We start from the raw sequence: 10000 nt of genomic DNA, 5'->3' as shown, positions 1-10000 counted from the left end.
ATGTTCGGTGATCGTTGGATAGACGTCCGGTGATCGTTGGGTAGATGTTTGATGAGCATTGGATGGTTGGTTGGTTGATAGCCATATAGACACATGGAGGAGAGCAGGGAACCCAAAGGAGAGAAAGAAATGGGCACAGAGAAAAGCATACAAATACACATTAGATTGGATACATGGGCCAGAAAACAATGTTAAGAGAGGGCTTTATAAAAGCTTACTGTATAAGACTACAGAAATCACCAATGAGTAACACCATCACTGCTGTATTACGATAATGCTAAGTAGTACATTTAGGATAAAATATGCAGTAAGTATTGAAATAACGGGTTGACTTTCTATTTTATAGCACCCATTAGGGGATAGTGGCTTGTGGAAATGAGCAGACATTTAGCGAATGATTTGGCAGTGTGGGTTGTGATGATAACCATTCATAGAAGCATTGATGAGGTACATTGATTAGACACTTTTAAAAACCTCATAAAAATGAAAAGTTCAGAAAACAGCACATTGAGTGTTATTTTATTTCTTGGAGCAAACGAGATTATGAGTGTAATACTAGCACTACTACAGTAACCTCTATCAGTAATGCTACTGTACTATAAATTTAGCCATTATTGTATACAATGCAATCATGTACATAGCTATATTGTTGTTACTGCATATAATCCAAGAAAATCCAAGGCTACAGCTTAGATCTTATCATGCATGTACCCTGATATGTCATTCTTTTCTTATTTTCTGCTCTCCCCCCCCCCCCTTTCATTCCTGATTTCTGTATTTGGCCTTTATCCTCTGTTCCTTTTCAAGGGCACTTAGTGAGATGGGGAGGGGGGCTAAAAGTGGAGGTGGGGTGATGGGGGGCTTGGAAATTCTGTCTTCTCTGTGGCGCTACGATAACCCTAGCTTGCTCAACATCATTATAGGTGATCAATACGCTCCTTATAGATGATCAATATGCTCTTTATACAGTTCCTTGGCCGAGATAGAGATAGAGAGAGAGAGCAAGAGAGGGAGAAAGAGAGAAAGAGAGAGAGAGAGAGAGAGAGAGAGCAAGAGAGGGAGACAGATAGAGAGAGAGAGAGAGAGAGAGAGGCAGTTGCCCTGGCAACAGGGAGCAGGTAAGCAGACTCCTCTCCTCTCCGCTCCTCTCCGGCCAGCGGAGGAAGGAAATTCAATAATGGCGTCTGTTCTGCTTTTCTCTGCTCTGCTCTGCTCTGCCTGTGCTGCTGCTAGCTGCCGCTTCTACAGGTTTATTATCAGGCATGGCAGACACATACATATTACACACACACACACACTCTACACACACATACTACACACACACTCTACACACACACACACACACACACACACACACACACACACACACACACACACACACACACACACAACACACACACACACAACACACACACACACACACACACACACACACACACACACACACACACACACACACACACACACACACACACACACACACACACACACACACACACACACACACACACACACACACACACACACCGAAAATAGAGAAAATACTCCTGCCCTACATAATTACAGACACACTGACCATACGCACAGTACATAAAGCTTTGCAGTACAAGCAACAAATCCATATTCTTTCATTTCTACTGTTATTGCACAAATTATTTTGATCATATACTGTACCGTGCCAGCAAATCCTATAAATGTTTTAGTTTCCTCAAGTATGAGCAACACATGTGATGACCTTTCATTTTAATCATAAATCAAATATATGCAAAACATTTATCGAGCAAACTAGTTTAATGTAAATATAAGCCTTTGGCAGTTAAATGTCTGGCTCCAAACAAACCATACTCAAATTGCAATTTAAGTACTTTCACTTGAGTATGGTGTAGGCAAAGTAAAGACACTTTTACTTGTGCATAATTTGTATATAATCCTTATGCTTGGGGTGCTATAATCACCAACTGAGAGTTCATAGCCCACCGGGCTGTACAGGTGAAAGATAATTGAAGTTAAATGCAAGTAAAGAATTAATGGAAGAAAGCTTTGCAATAGTAGTGGTCAAACCATGGCTCTCTTAATAATAAAAATAATAATAAGAAGAACTCATACAGTATCGGTGGCGCTGAGCTATCGGTCTGAACCTTTGGCTCACCAATATCATGCTGTGCCTCCCATGCCCGAACTAGAACGTTGATCGGTAGGTGGCGACTTCGAACCCGAGTGGCAAATAGCACAGGATCACCTCAGATATACATACTGTATGTAGTAAGAAAATTACAGTTCTACTGCACCCACCTTCCAAGATGACTTGTGCAAAGTCCTGCGCAGACATCTTGCCCTTCCTGGCGAAGCACTGGTACACGCCCCCGTCACTCTTCACCATCCCGTCCATGATCAGCGTTTCCAGGTGCGCCCCCTTCTCCCGGGTCACCATCTCGCCGTTGCGGTACCATGACACGTCGTACTTGTCGGAGCCAGTCACCATGCAGGACAGGGACACCTGGCTGCCCACACTGCTCTTCAGGGTGTGGGGGCTCACCACCACCTTCAGGGGCTCTGGGGGACAAACGGACAGATGGCGTGGGACGCGGTTAAAAGGGGTACAGTTAGGCGCATTGAAGAAGGGAGTAAACTGGTGGACCAAATCAAAAGAGCCTTACATATCACAAGGCCTCACAAGTTGTCAGATTTGTTACTTTATGTATGAATATCATATATAAACAGGGACAGAGGGGGTCCATTCGAAGGGAGGGGAGTACACGGTTAAACAGAGACATAGTACAGCTTTTTTGGCTGGACCAAAAAAATCATCTGAATACCATCAATAAATGTTGAAGCAATGGTACCCACAGTAGTACTTCATAGATTTATTTTGTCCTCAATTGCGTACATACATTTTTCATACTTGTTCTAAAACTCTGCACACTATCTCAACTACTGTTCACAGACAATGCAGATTCTCACTCCACCAGCGAATTATGAGTGCTGATTTGCAAAATCTGTCAAGTTGAGAGCTGAGAGATGTTGTGAAATCTCAATGTTAATGTTTAGAAAGAGTCCAATGATATATAACTTTTTTCTGTATGAGTTACCAAAAATTGTAATGACAGGCCTTACTCGTCAAATATGGGCCATTCCATTACTACACCAACGCAAACAGAGCAGTTGTACATGACTCAGGTCAGGTCAGGTCAGGTCAGCGCGGTCAAGGCAACAGTTCTCAGAGGTCTTAGCACTCAGCCAGCACCTATCCTGGTAAACAAGGTCATTTGGGATTGTGTGTGTGTGTGTGTGCGTGTGCGCGCGTGTGCGTGCGTGCGTGTGTGTGTGCGTGTGCATGTGTGTGCGTGTGCATGTGAGTGAGTGTGTGTGTTGTGTGTGTCTGAGGGACAGGACTGGATTAAGGTAACCTCCCCAGCTCTGGGAAAGCAAAGGCCCAGACTGACACTTACTGCATTAGAGTCATTGTAAATAGCTAGCTAGAGACTTAGAGCGACGCTAAACACCATTAGCTTTAATGTCAGTAGGTTCACATGGCCATTCAGATGCGCGTTCAATCGGTCACTCAAGGGGATCATCTGGGATATTTTCAGATGACTTATGTCCTGAACCATTGGAAATCCACTGGCCAAGGCTAAGCCACCTGATCCCTTATCCCTTATCAATGACACAGACATCAGTTTACTACAAGGAGGAAGAGATAACATGTACGGTGTGTGCACTAAAAGGCTGATAGTAGGCCTACAGTACATAAACAATTCTAGACCTTAAAGGGACACTGTGCAGGAAATGGTCAAAAAAGGTACTGCAACTATGCTGCGTATTGAAATTGGGCTGCCCATGCCAAATTTGATCTTTACATGAAAGTTTACTAAGTATTAAATGAATATTTTCTAGTATGGTCCAAGTACAGTCATTTTTGCAGCTAAAAACTAAAAACGTATTTCTGGAAATTCAAAATGGCGGACCATGGAGAAGATCCCCCTTTTCATGTAAGAAAAGTGCAATTTTTTCAGTCATAACGAATACTTAGAATTTTGTGGTGGTGGTAAGTATTCATGAAAAAGGTAACATTAATGAATGGGAAGCATGAATTCTGGAAATAAACAACTGCAAATCTCACACAGTGTCCCTTTAACTTTTTATTACATTGGGACCATATACAGTAATGAATTAATTTTTGGAATTAATAAATGTCCTTTCTGTAACTGTTGAGCTATACACCGTTTTAGATTCAGCAGACAATCAACAAGCCTGCACCCTGACACACTCATTTTAATATGATGGTCATAAATGATTAATGAATAATTATTAATTAACTCCTTTACACAGAGCCTACGTTATAGCCTTAATATCAATAATATTGTAATGACCAAGTCCTAATCTGTTACCTAAGGCAGATTAAGGTAATGTCATAGCAATACAGTAATCGAGTCTTTTTAGCAACGAGTGAATGGGCTCACCAGCAAAGAGCAATCTGTGCAAAGAGACTTTGAGCACAAGGGTCCTTTCAAAACACTGTTCTTTCAAAATGCCTAGATCCAATATTAACGTCCTCCCTTACAAGGTGTTTTTTTCCTTTTTAACAGTTGACAGTTTACAGAAAATCTTCCAGGAAATGTAAGGAAACTCATGAGTCAACCGTCTGCAGCAAGATGCCACAGCCCCTATGTCATGCAATTCACTGTGTGTTTGTGCATCATTGACAAATTAGCATACTAGCTTAAACTGAACCCCTTTGAGCCACATTGAACCATTGACATTTACATATTCATTGGACCATTAAACTATAAGCAATTAGCATGATGACTTTGGAAAGAAAACTCTCTCCCTCTCTTGCTCTCTCTCTTGCTCTCTCTCTCTCTCTCTCTCTCTCTCTCTCTCTCTCTCTCTCTCTCTCTCTCTCTCTCTCTCTCTCTCTCTCACACACACACACACACACACACACACACACACACACAGCTGTGAGCACGTAGCAATCTGGGGCTAATGAAAAATAACAGCTTTTTTATTTATTTCACTTACGCTTGACCTGCAGCTGTCCAACCATGATGGCGGTGCCCAGGGAGTTCCATGCCTCGCACACATAGCTGCCCGCGTCGGTTGGCCTCACGTTCTCGATCAGCAGGCCCGTGCTGAGCTGCCGGAAGCGGCTGTCCCGCTCCAGCGGACTGCTGTCCTTCAGCCACCTGTACTTGGGCGCCGGGTACCCTGTCGCCTTGCAGGGCAGCTCCACCCTGTGGGACACCATGACTTCCTTGCGTTCGAAGCCATCCAGGACGCTGGGCTCTGAGTTGATGGGTTCTGGGAGAGAGAGGGAGAGACAGAGAGAGAGAGAGAGGGAGAGACAGAGAGAGAGAGAGAGAGAGAGAGAGAGAGAGAGAGAGAGAGAGAGAGAGAGAGAGAGAGAGAGAGAGAGAGAGAGAGAGGATTAAGAGAGAGAGAGAGAGAGAGAGAGAGAGAGAGAGAGAGAGAGAGAGAGAGAGAGAGAGAGAGAGAGAGAGAAAGAGAGAGAGAGAGAGTCCAGGTTATGAAAGGCATCAGGGGAGATGGCATGTAATTAGACACATGGATGATAACTCCTGAAGGAGATGAGCTTTTGATTGTGGATTAGAAAGACATGATCTTCCGCCATAAAACGGCAAGGCCTGACATCATCCCTGTGACCCTAATACGTGAAAAGGACACTAGTGTTTTTTTATGTGACATGCACTAGTAGACAAGTGTTAGTCTAATATGTGTAATGGTAGTGAGCTATTATTCTAAATATGCAATGGCACTGAGATGTGCGACAGGACTGACTTGTTATTGTGAGATGTGCGCTGTTGCTCTGCCAGGTATCTCCTGTGTAGCGTTAATTCTGACCCGTTAATGTGAGAGGTAACCTGTTGTTCTGCCTAGACTCTCAAATGTAGTGGTGTCTTTGATGATACTAAACTGTTACTGTTACACTGACCTGTTACTGTGAGATGTGTGATGGTACTGACCTGGTACTGTGAGATATGCGATTGTACTGACCTGCTACTGTGAGAAGTACCAGTGCCAGTGCACTGGCCTGTTACTGTGAGATGCTTTCGCACTGACTTGTCAATAAGAAATGTGGATGGTACTGACCTGTTACTGTGAGATGTTAGATGGTACTGACCTGTTACTGTGAGACGTGCTTTGGTACTGACCTGTTACTGTGCTTTGGCACTGACTTGTTCCCTGAGAGATGTGCGATGGTGCTGAGCTGTTACTGTGAGATGTGGCAGTACACTGACCTGTCACTGAAAGACATACGATGGTTGGTACTGACCTGTTACTATGAGATGTGCGATGGTACTGACCTGTCACTGTGAGACATACGATGGTACTGACCTGTTACTATGAGATGTGTGATGGTACTGATCTGTTACAATGAGACGTACTGTTACTAAAAGACGTACCATAGTACTGACCTGTTACTGTGAGACGTGCACTGTTGCTCTGCCTGGTCTCTCCTGTGTAGCGGTGCCGCGTCAGGCAGCGGTAGTTCCAGTTCCCATCGTCCGTCACCACATCCAGGATGTACAGGGCTCCCGAGGGCGTGATGTGAAATCTGGGATCTTTGGAGGGCAAAACAATACAGAAAGATGGAGAGATAGAGAGATGGATAGATAGATAACGGAATGGAAGAAGACAAGAGCGATTGAGAAAGACGGACGGACAAGTGACAGAGAGGAATATGGATGGATAGAAAGGGAGATGAACAGAGAAAGAGAGGAATGAGGCAAGGGGGATATTGGATACAGATGCAGATGAGGAAGGAAAAAAGGGAGAAGAGAGGAAAAAAGGTAAAGAGAGTTAAACGATACCATTCGTGCACATCATAAGTATTCTCCCTGACTAGGCACCATCATTATGGGCTCAGTGCTGTGGAGAGCTCTAGAGTGGCTTCCTTACTCGGCTTCTCTCTCTCTCTCTCTCTCTCTCTCTCTCTCTCTCTCTCTCTCTCTCTCTCTCTCTATCTCTCTCTCTCTCTCTCCCTCTCTCTCTCTCTCTCTCTCTCTCTCTCTCTCTCTCTCTCTCTCTCTTTCTCTCTCTTTTGCTATGCATGCCAGCCAATTACACTGCACAAGCCCACTACTTAACAGCCACAGTGCGCTCCAACACGCAGCCTCTTCCCCTTCCCCTACCCCTTCCCCTTCCCCTACCCCTTCCCCTTCCCCTTCCCCTACCCCTCTGCCAGATGCGCTCTTGCCTCTGGCAGCTCCGCGACGACAGCAGTGAGACAACGACAACAACAGGGGCCTCCTTTGATATCCCTAACACCCCCTCCCCTCTGCACAGTGCCCCAACATCCAACTCAGAACCCCACGTTCCCCCCCCCAAAGCACCCCGCCCTATGCAAACATCAGCAGGTGATCAAACCCCTCTCGTTTCGGGGGTGTCACTTGAAGTTCACCCCATGCTGCGGAGCTATGTTAATTCAGCGGGATCAAAAAGCGCGCCTGCTGTACTCGATTGTCAGCTTCCATCGGAGAGAAGGAGAGCGGAGGAACGCAAAGGCTCTGTTTTCCCACCCCCTTTTTTCCTTTACACCTGTGTTAGCGTGCTAATGTGTTAGCCTCCGGGGGGTGGGTGTGTGTGTGTGTGTGTGTGTGTGTGTGTGTGTGTGTGTGTGTGTGTGTGTGTGTGTGTGTGTGTGTGTGTGTGTGTGTGTGTGTGTGTGTGTGTGTGTGTGTGCGTGCGCATGTGTGTGCGTGCGCATGTGTGTGTGTGTTTGTGGGAGGGGGTTGAGGCATGTCATATTTGATTGAGGGAAATAAAAGATCACTGAGCACTTCTCGTCTTTGCTATACGCCTGTGTGTTCAAAGCAATTGTCTTTGTCATAAATTTGTGTGTTCATTGTGTGTGTGTGTGTGTGTGTGTGTGTGTGTGTGTGTGTGTGTGTGTGTGTGTGTGTGTGTGTGTGTGTGTGTGTGTGTGTGTGTGTGTGTGTGTGTGTGTGTGTGTGTGTGTGTGTGTGTGTGTGTGTGTGTGTGTGTGTGTGTGTGTGTGTGTGTGTGTGTGTGTGTGTGTTTTGAGGTACAGATACATGGCACAGCTGTCTTCCTGAATTCATGTACCACCAGGAGGCAAAATGTCTCAATCAGGCTGAATGGGACACAGCAAGTGGCAACAGCAAAGGGGATGTTCAGTCAAGTCATCTGATTATGACATTGTAAGCAACATACGGTTCATAACATTTATATGAGCGAGATTAAATAAATTGAGCATTTTATGTTGGTTTAGATGTCCCTGATTACATGTCTCTATTTGATGACAGATGGTTCACAAGTCATTTTCATGTTTCTTTTTCCACTTAACATGAAACGCTGTATTCAAAATGATATAACACATATGTTGTACAACAAGTAGGCATTTCAGAGAGACATGTGTTAATGTGTTAATTATTACTGCTAACAGGCTAACTGTTTTCATCATCGTCGTTCATTAGTGTGCGTACAGTGAACATGCAGGGTGATATTTATTTTTGTTCTGGTTTACTTAGCTTTTGTTTTCACCCTTTTGTTGTCTTAATGAGCCCCAAGTTTATCCCGCAGGGTAGCTAGAGTGCTCCAATCATCGACTAATGCAAATGTGCGTATAATATGAACAGCAGCACTCAATACAATTCCCTCTCGAATACACGCGGCGGCCCGCTGTATCCATTTAGCGCTATTTATAAAAGAAAGTGGATATCTTTTTATATCACAGACAGTACTGGACGAACTGTGCATTGTCAGGCACCTTTATCAATAATTCAGGTGCAATGCACCACCAGAGCTAACTTAAAATGAAGAGGCTGCTTTTCTATATATATATACCCTTTGTTCACTTATGGACGATCAGAAATAACCATTGCATTACGATCTAAGATGGAATGAAGACACGACAGGGTTCCGATGGCACCTGCCAGCCGGTCCTTTATCAGTGGAAGGGCCCTATGAGGAAGATCAAAGGCCTATTTCCCCTACACTACTCTACAGAGGACATCAACAGGCTAAATCTTTAGCAGTCATGGCACCCAGCCAGGCAAGAACCTTCAAGCATCTTTTACCAGTCACGGCCACCTATTCGTGCCACCTCTGTAGTGCTTGGGGGCAATCATGGGTAAGCGGTTAGGACGTCAAACTTATCCCAAAGGTTGCCGGTTCGACTCCCCATCCGCCAGGAGTAATTAACCATCTACCCCATCCTCCTCCAAGACTGAGGTACCCTGAGCATGGTACCATCCGGCTGCATTTCTCCCTTCGGGGCTGCCCCCTTGCACGTGTGAGACATAAATGTAATTGCACTGTGTACTGTACAATGGGAGTTGGAGTTTCCCAGGTGGGCTTTCACTATCACTTTAGTTCAGCACTCAGAGTTCATTCAGAGTTTAATTCAGAGTAAGAACAAACATATTGCATGACGTTATCATGACACCCTTGTGTAGATCATGCCAAATGGTGTGTTACCCTAGTGTTACCGCCTTTGTTCACTCGTGAATTATCAAGCATAAATGTCAAGATAAAAGTGGACTAAATGGACCAGTGTCACGGTGACACAGCAGAATTTCAATGGCACCTTCAAGCATCTTTATCATAGTCATTGCCACCTGTTCCTAAAACTACCCAGCACACTTTGAGGTGTTAATTCAACACCAAGATTTAAGCTTCTTTATTAGTCTCCATCATGGACATATTTGTCCATTTCACCATAAACACACATAAGAGGACAATGCCAAAAGTAAAGTAAAACAAAAGTATAATGTAATGTACAGGCTCAGAAACATTGGATGTCCCTGCCCCTGTCCCATCATGTCCATACCATCCCTCCCAAGTCCATACCATCCCTCCCAAATCCATACCATTCCTACACCATTCCACATCACCCTAGCCACCCCCCCCCCACACACACACACACACACAGCCCATCATCCACCCCCAAAACGTGTTCACTCTAAGAAATATCTAGATTACATTAATTTCAACACTTAGAGAGCCTAGCGCTGAA

General features: G+C 44.6%; 1 protein-coding gene across 1 annotated transcript in view; it reads right to left on the bottom strand.

Annotated features, from left to right (window-relative positions):
* dscamb (Down syndrome cell adhesion molecule b) overlaps positions 1–10000 on the bottom strand; it is a 244647-nt gene that overhangs the window by 77238 nt on the left and 157409 nt on the right. Inside the window, exons 4-6 of the mRNA XM_063204949.1 lie at positions 6438–6584; positions 5023–5301; positions 2293–2553 (exon numbers count right to left, since the gene is read on the bottom strand). Coding sequence (XP_063061019.1) covers positions 2293–2553; positions 5023–5301; positions 6438–6584 — 687 coding nt within the window. The remainder of the gene's footprint in view (positions 1–2292; positions 2554–5022; positions 5302–6437; positions 6585–10000) is intronic.

This window comes from Engraulis encrasicolus, chromosome 8, assembly GCF_034702125.1.
Source record: "Engraulis encrasicolus isolate BLACKSEA-1 chromosome 8, IST_EnEncr_1.0, whole genome shotgun sequence".
Taxonomy (NCBI): domain Eukaryota; kingdom Metazoa; phylum Chordata; class Actinopteri; order Clupeiformes; family Engraulidae; genus Engraulis; species Engraulis encrasicolus.
This window is presented reverse-complemented; position numbering and strand designations above follow the sequence as displayed.